Source organism: Engraulis encrasicolus, chromosome 13 (genome assembly GCF_034702125.1).
Source record: "Engraulis encrasicolus isolate BLACKSEA-1 chromosome 13, IST_EnEncr_1.0, whole genome shotgun sequence".
Lineage (NCBI taxonomy): Eukaryota > Metazoa > Chordata > Actinopteri > Clupeiformes > Engraulidae > Engraulis > Engraulis encrasicolus.
The window spans coordinates 52,900,831-52,920,671 of record NC_085869.1 but is presented as its reverse complement, the minus strand read 5'-3'; the positions used below and the strand labels follow the sequence as shown (position 1 = coordinate 52,920,671).

Here is a 19,841-nt window from a genome sequence, read left to right as displayed (position 1 = left end):
CAAATAGAAGACACAGCTACCTAGAGTACTTTCCCCACCCACCGTTAAACAGCCTACAATGAAAAAAACTCCCCTCCATTCAGTTAGGCAAGTTGGATAGGCTTGGTAGACCACGTCTATAAAATGCTAAATACAGTTGATGCTCATTTCCTTCTTTTACCCATGCAGTGTTTGTGTACAGGAACAATTATATAGATACTGTACACTGGAAAAAAGTGCAGATATCCATCTTGTTCTGTGCATTTTAGAAATGTCTTCCTAATTGTTATCACCTAGAGCTTTATATGAGATTAGGTGGGTGAGGTGTCAACTTCACCCAAAGTTTTCCTATCTCAAGGTCTGACTGACTAAAATTTAACTTTCAGATACAGTACACTTCACAGTTGCTTCACTGGTGCTTTAGTGCACCACACTCACATGGCATTTTTGTAAGAGGAAATAGCTAATCATGAATCAGAAATGATTGTAATCCTTTGCTAATAAATGTCAAATGATGAAAATAAGAAGGATGTTTTCGTTTCTAAGACTGTCAACAAAGCAAGCAATGAAAAAAGTCATGAATCATCTGTTTAGAGGATTCCCCCACCCTCCATTGTTTTTTACCTAAAGCCCACAACATTTAGGAAAGAGTCTAAACATTGTCTTCGCATGTTACTGTATGCTTTATGCTCTAACAGCAAAATCACACTGTGGTTCTATTTCTAAAAAAGGGAATCCCACATGATTAAGACCTTGAAACTTACCAGAAAACAGAAATAAAACCGACGACTGAATCTAGGAGTCATCTCCATATTGAAAATATCAGCGGCAAAGGTTTGAAAGTTAGAAATTGGAGTTTGCCCATTCATTCAACCAGCTAAGCCCTATACAGTATATCACGAAAGTGAATACACCCCTCACAGTTTTGCAGATTTTTGAGTATATCTTTTCATAGGAAAGCATTACAGAAATTTCACTTGGACACAATGATTAGTGACCTTTTAACAACATATTTAACTGCTTAAATTTCTTGTTCACTCAGAAAAAAACAAAATACAGCCATTAATGTTTGAACATGTACCCACAAAAGTGAGTATACACCCCATATTAAAATCTGGTAGAGAAGGGGCTGTGTTGGCTCGAATCGTCTCGAAATGAAACGAAATGAAGAGGGATGAAAAGGGAGGTCATCGGTGTGCGTTTCAACCTTTCTTTACATCGAACTTTTACATTTTGAGTCAGCATCTGGCTTAAATAGATTGGTGTGAGATTTGAATGAAATACTATGGAGAATATCAGGATCTGCTTCAGTAGTCACAGTGCATGATCACATGCATGTTTCTTAAGGGTGTATTTCAGATTGCCAATGTTGACAGCATTCATGTATCCCCAAACCATGTCAGTCCCACTACCATGCTTGGCTATGGAGAGGATACAACTTTTTGTAAAACTCACTTGTTTACCACCACACATGCTTGACACCATCTAAAGCAAATTTGTTTATCTTGGTCTCAAGAGAGATGAACAGACCAAGGATATGGATCACTGAAACCATGTCGTGTGATCTGAAGAGACCAAGATAAACAAATATACTTTAGATGGTGTCAAGCATGTGTGGTGGTAAACAAGTGAGTTTTACAAAAAAAGGTGTATCCTCTCCATAGCCAAGCATGGTAGTGGGACTGACATGGTTTGGGGATGCATGAATGCTGTTAACATTGGCAATCTGAAATACACCTAAAAGAAACATGCATGTCATCATGCACTGTGACTACTGAAGCAGATCCTGATATTCTCCATAGGATTGCATTCAAATCTCACACCAATCTATTTAAGCCAGATGCAGACTCAAAATGTAAAAGTTCAATGCAAAGAAAGGTTGAAACGCACACTGATGACCTCCCTTTTCATCCCTTTTCATTTCATTTCAATTCGAGATGATTCGAGCCAACACAGCCCCTTTTCTACCGGATTTTAATCTGGGGTGTACTCACTTTTGTGAGTACATGTTCAAACATGAATGGCTGTATTTAGTTTTTTTCTGAGTGAACAAGAAATTTAAGCGGTTAAATATGTTGTTAAAAGGTCACTAATCATTGTGTCAAAGTGAAATTTCTGTAATGCTTTCCTATAAAAAGATATACTCAAAAATCTGCAAAACTGTGAGGGGTGTATTCACTTTCGTGATATACTGTATAGATGACATAATTAGGCAAACCATCAGTGTTGTGAGCAAGAGGCAGAAGCATACGCTTACATGGCAGGATTTTAAGAACATGTTTACAAGAATTTGGATAATTTTGTAAAGGCATCAAGGTCTGGGCCTCTTAAAGGGAGTTTTAGAAATCCCATCTTAAAACTCTGGTTTTAAAAATATTTGTTTAAGGGAGCTAAAACCCACCTGTCACAATGGTGTTTTTGGTTTTATCCACATACTGTGTTTATATGTAAATATATAAAAAATATCTGCTTTAAAAATATCTGCACTGGGGTGAGTGAAAATAAGCCTGAAAAAAATTATCTTGAGAGTATCTTGTAGAAATAAATATATTCAACATGTTACCATATTAATGAAGACAGAGCTTCAAAACTTTATAACCTGTTTTAGCTTAATTAGCTTAGTGTTTTAGCTAAATAATGGCCATTTTAAATGGGTGAGTGTAGGGATGTAACCGATTTATCGACTTAAATCGATGAATGTGCTAATCAATAAAAAACATTGATCGCAATTAATCACCAATTCAACTGACAAGAGACAAAGGTGAAATGGCATGTGAAGAGGGGTGTGAACAGTGGGAATATTTAAATCACATTTGGATTAATGAATTGAAATAGAATTCATTTAAATTTAGTATTTTATCACACTTTTTAATCTTAATTTTTAGATTTAGTAAGGGTTCTTTAGGGATTTGGGGGGGGGGACGCAGCTTATCAATTAATTGTAAGTTGATCGATAAGGCAATCAACTAACGATTAATAAATTAATCAATCATTTGCATCCCTTTGAGTGACACATGGACAGTCCTTATCCATCATCCACCCATTATGTGTAATCAAGGCCTAATTTTCTGGGGGGAAAAAAGGTCAATCAAGTCAGCCCTAACCTGTAGGAGGGACTTTCTGGAATGTTCTGCATGAAGTGCAGTGCTGAAGTTCTCGCTCTCCAGTGCCATTTCTTGGCTGGAAGGCTGTAGACCACGCAGTCGTCGATGTTTTCCTTCAGCAGGTCAATCAGCTGCTTGTGTGAACCCCCGTAGAACGGCTCCACCAGTAACACACTCATGGGCAGCAGAGTGACAAGTGACACCTGCGACAGAGAAGGGAAATGATGGAGAAAAATAACAAAGGGCCAAGCCCAAAATGTCAAACAAGAGGGCAACATGTTAACATGTTCCAGTCCTCCAACCATACTGCATGACACAAAAGCATATAATTCAGTGACCTTTTTTCTTTTTTCTAAACAGGGCTGACATTCATGGATGTACATGTAAGACGTCTGTCAAGACTGTTTTCCAGTTGAACTTCAAAAGCAATCAAGAGGTACAGTGATGGGGGGATACCCTGGACCAAACCACGGACCAGAGCCCGGGACCTAAAAAACCTTGCCAACAATTCAAATTATACAAGGGATCTAACAAAAGTCCCTGCAGCCATGTCGACTCCATTATTTCCCCCACCAAAGAAAAATATGCTTTGGACATTCATGGAATGCTGTGGTTTGTGCCCCTCGTATAGCATAACGGCAGTAGCTAAGTGGAGCGCTACAGGAATGCAACTGATATTCAATGCACTGACTGAATAATGAAATGATCTTTGCAGTGAATAATGAGGGTCCTTGAAGACATGGAATTTATTGGGCCGCCGCGGGATCACAAGAGAGAGAAGCTTTTGCGGATGAGGACCAAACAACTTTGACATTTACGCCGTAGCACACTCGCGCAGCCATGGCAAAACTGACCTTTGATGCCTCCTGCTTTGCAACACTCATGACTTGTGTTCAGACTGTGGCTAATGTCATTTTGGAGAGCTTCAGGCAAACCACACAACACACAAGGTTCAAAGTGACTAATTATCGGAGAACATACCTTTTTTCGATATGACTACCAGAACTAATAGGGACAGTGATAAATAAATAAAATAGTCTCTCTGTCTCAACGGTTCTGCACTGGTGACTAGGAGAGAGAGAAAGACAGAAGTGTGTCTTAGTTTGAGGGGTTTTCCATTGCGCTTTGAAAACCTGACATGAGTGGGCTTTCTTTGTTAGAGGCCGTCATCGTACCTTAACCGCGCCACCGAGTGCTTTTATACAGGTAGGTTACATGGCGTGTCAGAAAACCGTTCAACCTCAAAACAGGGACAGGAAAGCGAAGGGGTTAATGTCAAAACACTCGCTCGCCCCCTCACAACGAGACGCGACACACACATGCAGGGAAACCCCTGTGCCACAGCCAAGGTGACAGAGCAGCAACACCAGCCCTTCTGGCTGTGTACTGACGAGTCATTTCTCTACCACTTTCAAGACACTGTGCAGCTCACAGCATGCCGCTCACAACGACACCTCCTCAGCGTATGAAACACAAGCTACACTAGCTACTCAGCTCCACTGGGAAAACCAGTGAAACTCACAGACAGCATAGCTTGATTAGCACTAGATACAGAAGATGCTGAGAGGAGGAGGAGGAGGAGGAGTGTGTGTGTGTGTGTGTGTGTGTGTGTGTGTGTGTGTGTGTGTGTGTGTGTGTGTGTGTGTGTGTGTGTGTGTGTGTGTGTGTGTGTGTGTGTGTGTGTGCGTGTGTGTGTGTGCGTGCGTGCGTGCGTGCGTGTGTCCGCGTACATACATTTGTGCCTGTTGGGGGGGGGTGTCTATCTGTGTAACCTCAAAGAAGCTATGGGGTAAAAAACGGGAACGAGTGCTCAAAAAATTGACACTACTTAAGCAATAGAAATGTGTTGCCAAACTCTGTGCAGTCTCACATAACATTTTGTTCATTTAAATTCCACGAAGAGGAGCATGTTTACACAAGAGACAACATCTGTGTAGGCGGTGTTGCTGTATGTGCACTTAGATCTGACAGCAGCACGAATAAGAATAAAGCAAGCAAAAGGAAGGCAGTGTTGTTAGATAAACACCTCATGCCATGGGCATCAAGTCACTGTTAACACAATAATTGATTGTGATAATAAAGCCACAACAAGGCACTTCCAGGTCGCTCGAATACGTTATTTATGCAATATCCATCATTACCTGAACACAGATCAACATGATTCTGTGTACTATGCACGGAATTATTGATATATATCAACCTCTCACACAACCGCCCACACTCCAGCGCGTTGAAAATGCAACTCAGATCTCGCTACACTTTTTTCGGGGGCCTGGTGGGCAGAGCAAAATAGGGAGATCAGATTTCATAAGACAGAGAGAAAGAACACGGAGAAAAAAAAACAAGAGAAGAACAAGAAAAAAAAAACACAAAACGAATGTATTAAGATGGCCAATGAGGACGTGCAGAGGGATGTCAAGGCGAATGCTCCCACCAATCCTGACGGGGCGGGCGATGGGGGGGGCGGGGGGGGACTCAGCACTGCAAGAAATCTTCCGTGTGGCCCCCGGGGGGGTAAACGAGCAAACGAACGAACGCGCAAGAAGTGGGTGGATAGGTTTATGTTGACTGGCGACAAGCTCCCAGGAACAGGGATCGTCGGAGCGTGCATGCCACTACTTGACACCTCCTTTTTACTCCCTCTGGCCATCCGTGGACAACTCTGTGTGTGTGTGTGTGTGTGTGTGTGTGTGTGTGTGTGTGTGTGTGTGTGTGTGTGTGTGTGTGTGTGTGTGTGTGTGTGTGTGTGTGTGTGTGTGTGTGTGTGTGTGTGTGTGTGTGTGTGTGTGTGTAGCATCATCCGCAATGGAGTCTGACAGGGAAGGAGAGGGCTAAAAGTGATGTGGTCTTTCTGCAGGGCTGATTCGGCCTGGATGATAGATCAAATTAAAGACTCCCCTAAAGTGGTGCACAGGAAACGGCAGATTGAGGACGAAGCTGATAACTATGCAAGCGAAAAGTGAATAAAAGGCTCTCGGGAGGGGAGAAAATGAAGAAAAAGATGGGGAAAGAAAATCCCTCTTTCTTCGTTTCCATATTCACCTGTTACTACTTAATCTAATTACAAATATATGTGTGTGTGTGTGTGTGAGTGTGTGTGTGTGTGTGTGTGTGTGTGTGTGAGTGTGTGTGTGTGTGTGTGTCTGTCTGTCTGTCTGTCTGTGTTTCTGTAAATAAATTAGTCCACACACTGTATGCTTCAATGGCCTTAGCTAGTCCGGATGGAACAAACCACATCGTATACGCTTCACGCAATGTCACCATGGTGATGTAAGAAGAATACGCACAGATCACTGTCATTCTGCTCCCTTCTTGGTCTGACTGTATGTTCATGTATCTGCCAAGGGATACAGTAACACTAAAAGAAGAACTACCAAGATACATCATAGAAACTCTACACATATTGCATTTCACCCGCTGAAGATCTACACCACTAAGTGTGTGGCCGGCCGAAGGCTGGTGGTCACAAAACTAAATTATGTAATATGGCTGAAGAGACTTGCACACTCACGTCCATCCCTCACCACAATCGCCAGAACATTTCTGTGGAAGCACTTCACTTGATGGGGGCAGTATTTTACAATGAGTCATTTCGCCAAAGTGCAAAGTTTAGTAATGGTGATATTAATCTGGTGGTGGTAATTTAACTGACCAGTCAAAGCTCTGCTCATCGAAATTATTGAAACTAACTTCAATGACTTTTTTAAAAAGATATATTTTTAGGGGCTTTTGTGCCTTTATTGATAGGAAAATGGAGATTATGACAGGAAGTGAGTGTGGGGAGAGAGAGGTGGGGAAGGATCAGCAAATCACCCAGGCCGTAATCGAACCCGGGTCGCCGGCGTAGTAACCCAGTACCCTACCGCCAGGCCACCTCAATGACTTAACAGAAAATAAGATGTGGGATATCACAATTTCAGCAGCGTGACTTTTTATGAGATCACTCTCAACCTAATGACTCTCACTCTCCACCTACAATGCTGCAAGGTAGCCTCTCTCTCTCTCTCTCTCTCTCTCTCTCTCTCTCTCTCTCTCTCTCTCTCTCTCTCTCTCTCTCTCTCTCTCTTGCGTGCATGCACCACTTGCTACTTAGCTGTTGAGGTGGAGCTTCATTTCATTTCACACAATGTCACCCATATAAAATGTTGACTAATGTCTCTCCAAACCTTTTCATTATAAGAGTGAGAGTGGGCGTGAGGATTTCGACTCTCTGACAATGCCACTTTCATGGGGTTAGCATATCAGACATGGGGGCTTGTAAAACTATTCATAACGCCTTTGATCTCACATTAAAAGAAGCGAGAAGAAGGCTAACATTTTCCACGGATTAAGGTTTCAGTGGAGTGACTGAGAAGTGACTTTTTTTCTCTCCTTCTCCCTCTCCCTCTCTCTCTCTCTCTTTCGCTCGTCTTTTTTAATTGAGGCTGTCGCGTCCCTCATACCCTGGCTTTATGCTAACGCTAATCATTAAAGGATCCACTGAAAGAGAGAGCACGGCTGTAATTACGGGGGAAAGTTGAAACATGCTAATCTCTCCACGCTTGTGTGAAGGGGAGAATTGAGCGTTCAGGCGAGGCGAGGCGAGGCAGGCAGCGAGCTCAGTATGGCTATGGCTGGCAGTCTTCTCTCTCTGACAGAATTGAGGAGCGACCGGGCCAATCTGGCTCTAAGCATGAAGGGCCCCATAGTACAGGCACGTGCAGCCTTCAGGGAAGAATGGCGAACACTAGGCTACACATAAACCATGTTCTCTAAAAAAAATATTCGCCTTGCTAAGTGGTGACTTGGTATAGACTGGTATAGAGTGGTATAGTGCCAAGGTTCTTCCTTCTGCCAAGGTTACAGAACAGTAGAGTTTTCAGTTATAGCACCAGAATTACGTAGATGACTGTGTTACCTTTGGACCTCTAATGGGTTTATGTAGAAGTGGAACTGTGAAACTGAAATGGAATTTTGTTACCTCCACCAAGGAGGTTATGTTTTTGGTTGTGTTGGTCTGTCTGTCTGTCTGTCTGTCTGTCTGTCTGTCTGTCTGTCTGTCTGTCTGTCTGCATCATAACTCAAAAAGTCATGAACGGATTTGGATGAAATTTTGTGGAGTGGTTGGAAATGACAAAAGGAGCAATTAAATTTTGGTAGTGATTCGGATCACGATGGAGATCCAGGATTTTTCAAAAAGTTTCTACACCATTGCGACATAAGGCGAATTTTGACATTCCAGTTTCTAACTCCACAAAAACACAACAGAAAGAATTGAGAAAAAATGAGGGTGTAACATAGTCAAATCTTCTATCAAACAGCTTCCTTGGCGGAGGTCTGCACTTGAGTGCATTTCTAGTTTTGTTTGTTTAGGGTTTTTTTTATTATTTCTTCTGTAACACAGCATATGAAAATCATGGAGACAACTAGGCCTATGTAAATTGGGCGGAAGAGATTGTTATTTTAAATAGTCACCCAGGCTGTGTAAAGTGCTGTTTAGGATTACACCAAAAATTCAGCGCCCTTTCATTGATATTATAGCCTACAATCAAATTATGTGAGTGTCAATTGCTTCCACTCAGCATGGCTTAAAAAGGACTCATCCCATTCTAGGGGCAGTCCTGAAACAAGTCGCAACATTGTTGCACGCACCCAATTGAAAAAGTAACAGCTTCTGATATGACTGCATTTTAGCATTCACTAAATTGCAAAGCCATTTTGTCTTGTGTCTTCTTCAGTGTGGTTATTCATTCATACTATTATGCATTGCCTTTTTTTGTAAGTTTTGAGACATCATAGGCTACAAATACAGCTGAGTCACGGGGATACACATGCTGAGCATTATTAAATAAATGAATGGTTAGTTCTATCCATGGAGGGGGGGGGGTTGAGTGGGGCTGTAGGTTACAGATACACACTCATTTGTCGAGAAGGACGTATTCATTGAGATTGAATAGCATGTTGATTAAACATGACTTTATGGCTTTCTTTATTAGGTTTAGAAGCATGTGACTGAGTTTAAGAATGCGGAGAGCCTGTCTCAAACACAAAAACAGTCGTGACGAACACGTGGTCATCTCCAGATGAAATGATAGCCTGGAGGAAAGTAACCATCGAAAGCTGCATCTCGTATTTCACAAACAACCGGCGAACGTCAGTCCATGACAGATCACTAGCATTGGCATTAACCATGCGTTAGATTGTAACGTGCGTCGCTTTGTGTCTCAAACGATTTCATTTTCCCTGTGAGCAGGCTACAATCCATCCTCACAGCGTACAACCTGGTATCAGAAAATAAGTTTGGCGTGACATTCTGCGTTCTGAAACTAACGATTTAATGGTTTGAAATTGAGGTAGGCTACACTGGAAGAAGTGCAAATCGTCTCGGATTAAGAATTTAAGTTTTTAGCCCAATAGGGTATTTTGTTTCAGAAGCAGACGGCACGGGTCGTGCCTAGTGTAAAATCAGAAATGCACTCACCTCTTCCTGGTTCTTGAAACGTCGCTTTACTACATCATACGCAAACGTAATGGCGTCATCGCATGCTCATCTCAGGCGCTCTCAGTAGCCTACTGTGTGTTTCTTTTTTTCTTTAGAGTATGATTTAATTGGTATTATTTAACAAAAAAAATGCATAGCCTATATTAGCCTATTATTGTGATGTGTTCAAATAGATATTCTGTGTGTGGACACATATCGGCCAAAGCCAATGAAATATAGCCTATAGGCTATTACAAGTAGGCCTAATATGTTATCCATTATCATTGCATACACATTGCACATTTTAGATTACTCGTGTGGCAATAAAGACTATTTAATACTGACAAAATATATATGGGAGGAATATAGACTACTGTAGTCTACATGATATAGGTCAACTAAAGAAAGGCTCTATACAAATTTTATCCATGTCTATATTGCATATTCTATGTGGGGATGATATTATTCCCCTTGTCTTTCCCCACCTCCTTTTTTTTGTTTACATACACACCCTAATGTATGCCTTTTTTAAAGTATTTTTTGGGGCTTTTCAGCCTTTATTGGTTTTTGTGAGACAGGATAGTGAAGGAGAGACAGGAAGTGAGCTGGGAGAGAGAGAGGGGGAAGGACCGGCAAAGGACCCGGACCGGGAATCGAACCCGGGTCGGCCGAGTGGTAAACGTGTGCTGTACCATATCAGCCATGGTAGGGCCATGTAGGCCCTATGCCTTTTTTAACTTTGTGGATATCTCTACAGTGGCCTATATGCTTAGCTGTCTTCCATTCACTTTAACCGCGGTGGCTCATCTTAGGGGTCTTACACACCAGGGCGGTAAAGCTCGCGAAACGGGCGCGTTTTTTACCGCCGTCGGTGAAAATACATTGAAACATATCTGTCCTTACACACCAACCGGCAGTAGTGGGGCGTCAGCGGCGCGGGAGCCGGCTCCGCGCCGCGCTGCATTTGGAAAATAGAACTCGAGCGTATTTTTCACGCCGGCGACCGGCGGTGTCTCGTTCAAATGAATGGCAAAGTAGCACGCTTTGGCTGTGGGGAGGGCTTTGAACAGGACTGGCCGCGCACGCCGACGCTGTCAGTGTGAAAGGCAGAGAAAAACACACAGGCCGAAACTAAGCAGAAAGACCGCATTCGTCCCGCGACCGCTCCATTCAGCTTTGGTATATTTCGCCCTTAGCGCCCGACTACCGCCGGTTGGTGTGTAAGGACAGATAGGTTTCAATGTATTTTCACCGACGCCGGTAAAAAACGCGGCCGTTCCGCAACGCTTTACCGCCCTGGTGTGTAAGACCCCTTAGTCGCATAACAATTCCTAATTGGCATCACCTCACACCTCTTACAGGTCCTTTTACTTCACATAACCGTATAGGAAAAGGCTGAAACTATGACTGAGTAGTCCAGTTCATATAGTGTCTCTTTAATGAGTTCAGCTCCCTGCTTCTCCTATTAAGAGTTAAATTGGGCAGGTCACGGTTAATGTAGCCTAATTCTTCAGATCGAACTTCCACAGTTCAAGGCTGTTGGCAGCAAGCAGCAGCTGATGGCAATTTCACTTCAGCCAGCATCACTCAACATCAAAGAGCCTAATGTAATTTTAGCCTCTCTGAAACACTCTGATAAAGTTGCCACTCAAAATTAAACCCACATCAGAAGGTAAAAGTTCAAATTATTGAACTGTGCAAATAACCATTTAAAAGATTAATGAGGCGGAGTCCCATAATATTATGATTAGTGTATTGCTATGGCTGCATATGGGCCTGGCACAACCTATACGCACTGCACATATATCCTCTCTAGAGAGAGAGACAGAGAGACAGAGAGAGAGAGAAATACAGCTACAGAAAGCTATGAGGGATAAAGAGATAGCGAGGAAGGGAGGAAAGGTTTTGACTATAAAGGACTACGGATTGAAACATAACTTCAGTTCTGTGTCACAAAGCTCCACATGAAATACATCTCTCATTCTCCGCTAATCATCCTCATCTTCTTACTGCCGCATGATCATGAATCAGAATCTTCTAGTGAGCCTTAATAATTTGGACCCACATCACATGTGCTTTTTATGCCTAATATTGTTCTATTCGCTGTGCTATCAAATGGTCCAATTACAGAAATGAGTATACTAAGATGGAAACTTAAATGCTTGTGTGGATTATCTGTGATATTGTTCTGTGTCTTGAAATGTGTGTGCAGTAAATTAGATCTCTCACCCCCAAAAAATTAATTTGGCTACATTTATTCGAGCAAGGTCATTTCCAAGAGAAATTACAAATTAAAAATTCAATTACACTTCAACAGACATTTCAAGAATCCCATTAACATCAGTCCCTCTTCATCTCTTTAGCTAAAAAAAAAGAATAAAGTGGAATTTTTCTTCTTTCAGTCAAAAATACAGTGTTTTCACAGTACGGTATCAAAAGTTCCCAAATTTTTGAGTTTCCAGTATCTGGAAAGTGAAGGAAAGAGAACAATTAAAAGAAAATTTTAACATTGCATTGTACAATGAATGGTTCCTGATACAATAAATGCTCTTTTTTATGTAAAATTTGCTCCATTAATCAATGACAGGATCCTTTTACTAAAATATATCTATATATTGAGGAACTATAATACTGTACACTACAGTATGAAATAAATAAAATTAGGAAATATAAAATGAGTCACATAAATAAAATGGTATTTTAAATTTAAAACAAATGAAATTTGAACTTGGAAAAAAATAAGAACAAAAAAAGTAATACTGACAAAAAACATGAAAATACTGAAAATTGCACAGACATATGTAAACTAAAGAACTGCAGTCTAGCTATACTAATACTGACATAGGTACTTCAAAGAACAGGGTGAATAGTTTATTTAATACTGAAGCCGGCGCAAAGAGAAACACAAGTAAACTTTGCGTTGCGCTGTACAAGGATGGCACTTTAAGATACACACAGGTGAGAGGGTTTGCATATAAGGCTTTTTCTTTTAAAAAAAGAAACACAAAAGTGAGGCTCGCAACAACACACCAGACAATGAGCCCAACACAGCTTCAATCTCCCCTTTCCCTGTAATTGCCCGCCCCAAACCACCCCACCCGCGTCCCCAGTCGTTTTAAGACTTCAGACATGTTGAAAACAGGTACAGGTATTGTTTAAATAGCATTGTTTCACATACAAAAGAGTCAGAGCGAGGCCCAGGATGTGTGGCTGGTCTGGCAAATATAGGAAGGGCAAAACCAAGGACGTCACAATAAGTGGTAGACATAATATTACACCAGCGCACTGCTACTGTGCCTGCAGACACGTTGACAAGACGTGTACACATAGGCAACACTTCATTTTTTTCTAATATTTCTTCTTTTTCTGTAGTGATTTAACAGAGTGCAATTTCCTGGTTTGTGCTATACACACAATGAAACACAGGGGTTTAGGACATCAGCACCAAACAACTTTTGAGGCGCCCATGCTGTACATAAAAAAGAACTTCATTTTTTTATTTATTATTTCATAATGATGAACATTATTACTTATACTTTGCATAATACGGATTTTTAAACAATCCCACCCAGCCTTGACTATTACATTTTTTGTCCTTTTTGCCACACTTTGACACGCGACTTGCTTTCATGGTCTCTAGAGCCTCAGGCACACACTTGAACAACTCGGCCACCACAGCAGTGTGTTTCTCGTTTGCTTGTTTGTCTGTCTGTCTGTATGTTCGTTTGTTTGTTGGTTGTTGTTGTTTTTTTTTTTGCTAAAACAAATTTGGCTTCAAGTCTGCCACGGGAGTCGAAGAAGGGAAACCAAGCACATGAGAAAGTGTGAAAGACAAAAAAAAAGAAAAAAAAGGGCGAAAAAAGAATGCTGGAAGCTTGTATCCAAAAAATGCAGTAGTAGTTAATGAGAGTCCTCCTTTTCCTCCTCCTCCTCCTCCTCCTCTTCCTCTTCACGGTCTGACTTGCTCTCCGTTTTCCCTCCAGGCGAGCTGTCCTTCTCTTCCGCACCCCTCATCTCTCCTCCCATCTCCCTGCCCTCGTCGTCCTTCATCGCCGGGCTCTTCCTCCCGTGCCCTTCCCTTTCCTCCTCTTCCTCCTCCTCCTCCTCAGCCTCCATCATCTCCTCCTCCCCCATTCCTCCACCAAACCTCACCTCCCCTCCCGCCCGCCTGTCCATCACTTCCCTGTACGCTCCGTTCTCCGCCTCCTTGACCCCTCCCTGGCCTCCTCCCTCCGAGCCGTCTCGCAGGATGGTGTTACCACCACCACCGCCTCCACCTCCTCGGCCCCCGTGACGCCCGTCCTCCGCCTGGTCCTCCGGGTCGGAGTACGGCCCCAGGGGCCCGAGGCCCTGCAGGTAGGCCCTCCTCATGAGCAGTTCGGTGGGCTCCATGAGCGGCCCTCCTCCTCCTCCTCCTCCTACTCCGCCTCCTCCTCCTCCCAGAGGGGTGCCTCCTTTGCCCTCGCCCCGCACCTCCCTCTCGGCGGCCTCGCGCTCCTCCGCCTCCCTCTTGCAGTAGGAGTAGCGGTGGTTCATGTGCTGCGAGTAGGAGCCCGAGTGGGAGAAGCGTTTGCCGCACTTGTCGCACTGATAGGGTTTCTCGCCCGAGTGGAGGCGCGAGTGCTCGATCAGGTGGTGCTTGTGTTTGAAGGCTTTCTTGCAGATCTGGCACTGGTGGGGTCTCTTGCCTGCGGAGACACAGGGACACACAGGGGCGAGGGGGGTTAGCGCATGGCTGCCTTGCATGGGTCTCGTCCAAAACAATAAATTACAAAGTATCTCAGAAATTGAATACTTTTTCCTGGCTTGCCAGCATAGTATAACTTTAACTCCTCATAAACCACCACAGACACAGATATTTCAACATGTCAAGCTATTCTCGCAAAAGGCTTTCTGTTTCGGCATCTTCAATGACTTTGTTGGCTAATCATTTCAGAGCTTGAAGTTAAAAAAAAGCCAGCTATTATTTATTTTAAAAAACAAGTCGTTCAATGTTACATTATATTCATAACGTAACGAACATTAACGTAATGTTCAATAGACATTTGAAAATGACACCAAAGTACAACACTGTATGTCGATTCCCTCATGAGTCAGCATTCAGTCAGTCAGTCAAGTCAAGTCAAGTAAGACACTGTTATTCTTTCATTAACATCCACCATCTTGCATTTCAGGCCTTATTTAGCATTGGTTCACCGCGGAGGGAGCACCCTAATAGGAGGCTGGCTAGGCTAAGTGACAATCCAGGCATGCTATTCTGAGGCCGTCTGTGACTGTGTTGAATGCAGCCAGCAGAGATCAGGTGATTAGCACACCGTGTGGCACAAGGTGAAACTGAGGCGTGCGTGCGCGCGGGCTGGCACACGGGCGGACGGACGGATGGACGGGCGGGCGGGCCGCATCAGAACACCGCGGCCGGCCTGCATGTATGCCTAATGACATCATGCCTCCAGATTAAAAATGCTTGGTTAAGTCAGGCTCCTTGTGACAGTGTGACGTGTAAAAGGATCTGCAACCACCCCCCCCTGCTCACTCACTGACTCTTGCTCTCTCTCTCTCATACTTTCTCGCTCACTTGTTCATTCTCTCTCTCTCTCTCTCCCTCTCTCTCTCTCTCTCTCTCTCTCTCTCTCTCTCTCTCTCTCTCTCTCTCTCTCTGTCTCTCTCTCTCTCTGTCAATCATCCCCGATCACATACCCCCACACACACCAGTATACACAAACTATAAATACTCTAAATATATTTTCACACTGCTTGCTCTGCTTACTTCCCTGTCCCCTCAGCCCATATGAGATTCATTGAATGTACATGTATACGTATGTATGTATGTATGTATGTACTGTATGTATTGATGACAAATGCACAGTCAAGTTCAATGAAAGACTGTAAAGTTTTTTTATGTGTCATCTGCCTTGCTCTTATCTAAATATATTAACCCCCCGTAGACAAGCACACAGGCACACAAGTTTTCGAAGCGCAGATGTGTTGAGAGATGAATGTGTGTACTGTATTCTTGGCCCATAGATAGTCGAGGAATGCTTGTGACGCCTCCCATAGCTGCCATACTTGAGATGACCCCCCCCCACACACACACACACACACACACACACTATTCCCCTTTTACCCCCCCGACCCAACCCAGCCACCGAGCCAGCCAACTTTGCTCCACCACCTCCACCTCCTCCTCCTCCACCTTCACCACCTCCTCCTCCTCCTCCTCCTGCAGCTCACCCAGTCGGCCTCCCCCCATCAAGTTCAAAAATAGGCGAGACAGCGGATTCCTCACCGCGCATTCCTGCACCGAGGAATGCGGGCCGAGGATGATGCAAGCTAGTGAAAGAGAGGAGTCCCCATGGTGGAGGTGGTGAGGTGGGGTGGGGGAGTGAGGTGGTGGTGGCGGGGGTAGGCAGTGGATGGGTGGGTGTGTGGGGTGGTGGTGGTGGTGGTGGTGGTGGGATGTATGTAGGGAGTGGTGTAGGGGGTGGTCACATCGAGGCAGAGAAATGCCACACACAGACACACACATTAGTCTCATATGCACCTGGCTCTTGGTTGGTATGTTTGTTATCCTGACTGACTAACGACCCTTCCACTGCCGCTGATTATGTGGTCTTAACGTGCTTAAAGAAATGTGTCGTTGAAAAAATACCGGTAGTTTTTGGCACACTATGCAGTATTCATACACAACATATTGTGCGCACTTTATGTATAATGTCTACTATTGGTGTAAAAAAATAAATATTATCTATTTCAACTAAGACAATATTGTGCCCATATGCTGAGCTACGTATATATATTTATTTAGGGCCCTTCAATTTGAATTCACCATGTGAGACAAACTTAAGCTAACGCCTGTCAAAAGGAAAGAAACATGTTAAAGGTTATACAACTTAAAAAATGCATGGATGGAGTGAAACACTGGTAAGGGTATGGGAGAGCGGAAAAAAAGAAAACAAGAAAATAAGATGGATAAAAAAACAACAAAACAAATGTGGGGTTGGAGGTGGGGGAGGTTCAAAAGTGGATAATGAGGGGGGGTAAAAAAGAAGTGTCTGAACTTTATATACCTGTGTGCTCATATTTGTGTCTTAGGAGGGAACTGGTCTTCTGGAATGTTTTGTCGCACAAGTCACACGCGTACATACCACTTTCTGTCTTCTTAATCTTCTTCCGTGAGAGCAGGGAATCGGTGTCTGTCAGGTCTTCCAAGCCTGACAGATAGTCTGCTGTGCTGTCCAGTAGCTCCCCCTGTGCGAAAAACAAACCCCCACATTTTTGTTTAGTTTACGGTCACAGATGAACAGAGCAAGGTGCTTGACGATGGTAGTTCAATGTCTATGGGAGCAAAGTGGGGATTAGTCGGAGGGGAGGGTTTTTTTTCTCAGTGGCTCCCCCTGTGAGAAAAGCAGATTTTTTTGTCTTGCCTCGCAATACTATTGGTGAGCCACACCTGTCACCTACAACGGTAGACACCTTCTGTTGCTATGTTTGATCCCAAGTCTGGACAGGGCTTATCTCTGTAACCTGTGCTAAGACCCTCGTTCCCAGGAGATGTCTAGGAAGGGGCAACATATGGGCATTTTGGGTTTTAAGGAAGATGCTTTTGCACAAAAACAACGGAGGTACCTTCTTAGGTAAAGAGGGCCTCTTAATCTGACCAATTCAGACACAGCACCCACTTAGGTAATTCCACAGAAAAATGTGATTTTCAGTCAATAGAACTAATTTATTTTACTGCAAGGTTAAAACACAACCATGTTATGTCAATATCGTATTTAAAAGACGAAGCAATATATTTTAACAGCATATTAACAAAATATATGAGTATAACATTTTTTAATCATTTCAGGTCAAATTTTAGAAAACGTGCCAAATCTACCATACCTGGAAGCCGGGCTTTCGTTGGTACTTCCTCCGCTGTTGCATTTCTGCAAACGTGGCAGCCCCAGCGGCGTAAGTGTAAGCCATGTGTGGCAGGAAGCTCATGGGGTCCAACCCTGGGTAGGGCCTCAGCCCTGGGATGCTGGCCTGGGCAGGAGGCATGAAGGTGGGCGGTGGAAAAGCCCCATGTGGTGGAAGCGAAGTGTACATATGACCCCCACCAAAGGGGTTGATGCCAAATATGGGACTGGAGCTCTTCTCCTGCTGGCTCTCGTTGTTGTGGTTGTTAGCCATGCCGTTGTTGTTGTTGGACCCGCTGAACTCCTTCTTGATGTGGGCCAGATCCAGAGGATCGGATCCCTTCTCGTGTTTTAGGGGCTCGTTGCTGCGCTCGATAGTGAAGCCGTTGACCTTGGGCTTGCGCTCCGGCTTGAGGTCCCTTAGGTGTCTTGGCAGTGACAAATCCAGTGGAGCGTCAACGTGAGCGTCTTCGGAGGCAAGACTGTTTGGAGTGTAAGAGCTACTGTATGAGTTCTTGGAGGAGGTGGACGAGAGGTTCAAGGGTGAAGATGTGTCACTTCTCAAGTGGTCCAAGGAGGAGTCCAGTGGTTTGTCCCCCATCTCACGCCTCACACCTGTAAACTGGTGGGGTTTGCTTAGTCTGTGCCCCATGTCACCATTGCGCTGGTGCTCTGAGACGGCCTCTGCGTACTGGGCAAGGGAAATGGGGGATCTGGCAAGTGCTGATTCCCGAGCCAGGCCATGGTTGCTGTCCACGCTGCTTCGCTCAGGGGCAGGTGACCTGGACCGTTTCCTGGACGCGTTTTGCAGCGACTGGGCCTTCCACTGTGCGAACCACTCCTTGACAAACTCCTGGGGAAGACCCACGGCAATGGAGATCTTCAGCAGCTCCTCAGAGTTTGGCTCGGTGTTCATGGCAAAGTACGCTTTCAGGACGGACACATGGTCCTTGAAGAGGTTAATGGGGCTGGTGGCTCCCCGCTCAGACAGGGCTGACTGCAGCATCATGGCCTGCTGTTCGGAGAACATCCCCCGGTGGTTCGGAGTAAGACTTTCGTTCGGCTTCAGTGCAGCCTTGATCTCCTCGTTCATCTTGCAGAGGTACCGCTCGTGTTGGTGCAGGGGAATGGGCCCTTGGAAGGTCTCCTTGCAGTACTGGCAGGAGAACGGCGCAAACTGGCCGTCCCTGTCTTCTCTCATCTTCTCGTCCGCCCCATGGTGGTGGTCTGGGCCTTTCTCCTTCTTGATGTCCATCACCCGCCTCTTTGAGTCCTCGGTGATGCTCTGGAGACAGGCCTTGGCCTCGTTGACCTTCTCCAGGGTGTAGTCGATAATGCTTTTGGTGGGGCTGTTGTGGCCGACGCCACCGGGGAACCTGGGAGAGGCGGCCAGCGCAAGCTTCTGCTCTTCCATCTGAGCCCCGACTTCCTTCATGTAGGCCCTCAGCTTGGAGATGTCCTCAGGGTTGCCGTCCGCCAGCTTCTGCCTGTAGACGGTGTTGTCAACGATCTGCAGGACCTTCTGCACTTCGCTCAGGTTGTTGGCCATCATGGGATGTGCCAGCAAGGAAGACTCCAGCCCCATCCCAAGGTGTTGCAGTGGATTCTGGGAAGGAGCATGGACTCCCAGGGGGCTCCCGCCGCCCCTCCCACCACCTCCGTTGACATAACCCCCTGGGTGGTGATGTCCTCCGAACTCCTGCTGCATCATGAGACGGTACTCAGCGAAGTCCATGGGCTCGGCCTTGATGTCGGCGTGGTGGTCTGCTGCGGTCATCCCGGGACGGCCGTTCTCCAGCTTGTGGCGGAGCTGAGCCAGAGCGGGGCTGCCCGGGGAGGAGGCGGTGGAGTTGGGGGAGGAGCCGGGCTTGCTGTTGGGGCCGCCGCCCACACCGTTGCGTCCCACGCGGCCGTTGATGGCGATCAGGCCGATGCACTTCTTGCTGCTGATGTGGGAGCTGTAGGAGCCCGAGTGGGAGAAGCGCTTCTTACAGTTGGAGCACTCATACGGCTTCTCACCTGGAGAGGAGAGGAGAGGAGAGGAGAGGAGAGGAGAGGAGAAGAGAAGAGAAGAGAAGAGAAGAGAAGAGAAGAGAAGAGAAGAGAAGAGAAGAGAGGAGAGGAGAGGAGAGGAGAAGAGAAGAGAAGAGAAGAGAAGAGAAGAGAAGAGAGGAGAGGAGAGGAGATGAGTCATGTTTATTTGCACAACCTAATTAAAATATGGCACACAAATTACATAAAAAAAACATTTGTTCAAAGTTTGTGCAGGATCAGACTCAAAAATGATTATTTTGAACAAAGTTATATGATTGCTATGTATTATTTCTGCTTACTCTTATTTGTTCTGCTTTTTCAAATTGACACTTTTATAGTACAGTTACTATAGTTTTCAGACAA

At 44.7% G+C, this 19,841-nt stretch overlaps 2 protein-coding genes across 9 annotated transcripts in view; both read right to left on the bottom strand.

Annotated features, from left to right (window-relative positions):
• Positions 1-9,588, bottom strand: part of gtdc1 (glycosyltransferase-like domain containing 1) — a 49,615-nt gene extending 40,027 nt beyond the window's left edge. For both annotated transcript variants that reach the window (XM_063214707.1, XM_063214708.1), the window contains exons 1-2: positions 9,544-9,588; positions 3,084-3,286 (exon numbers count right to left, since the gene is read on the bottom strand). In XM_063214707.1, the coding sequence (XP_063070777.1) occupies positions 3,084-3,262 (179 nt within the window). In that variant the 5' untranslated portion in view covers positions 3,263-3,286; positions 9,544-9,588. The remainder of the gene's footprint in view (positions 1-3,083; positions 3,287-9,543) is intronic.
• Positions 9,589-11,795: 2,207 nt separating this feature from the next.
• Positions 11,796-19,841, bottom strand: part of zeb2a (zinc finger E-box binding homeobox 2a) — a 77,047-nt gene continuing 69,001 nt past the window's right edge. For 5 of the 7 annotated variants that reach the window (XM_063214239.1, XM_063214241.1, XM_063214242.1 and 2 more), the window contains 3 exons: positions 17,428-19,463; positions 16,611-16,791; positions 11,796-14,231 (listed from right to left, as the gene is read on the bottom strand). In XM_063214239.1, coding sequence (XP_063070309.1) covers positions 13,444-14,231; positions 16,611-16,791; positions 17,428-19,463 — 3,005 coding nt within the window. In that variant the 3' untranslated portion in view covers positions 11,796-13,443. The remainder of the gene's footprint in view (positions 14,232-16,610; positions 16,792-17,427; positions 19,464-19,841) is intronic. The other 2 variants (XM_063214243.1, XM_063214244.1) reach the window with 1 other exon arrangement.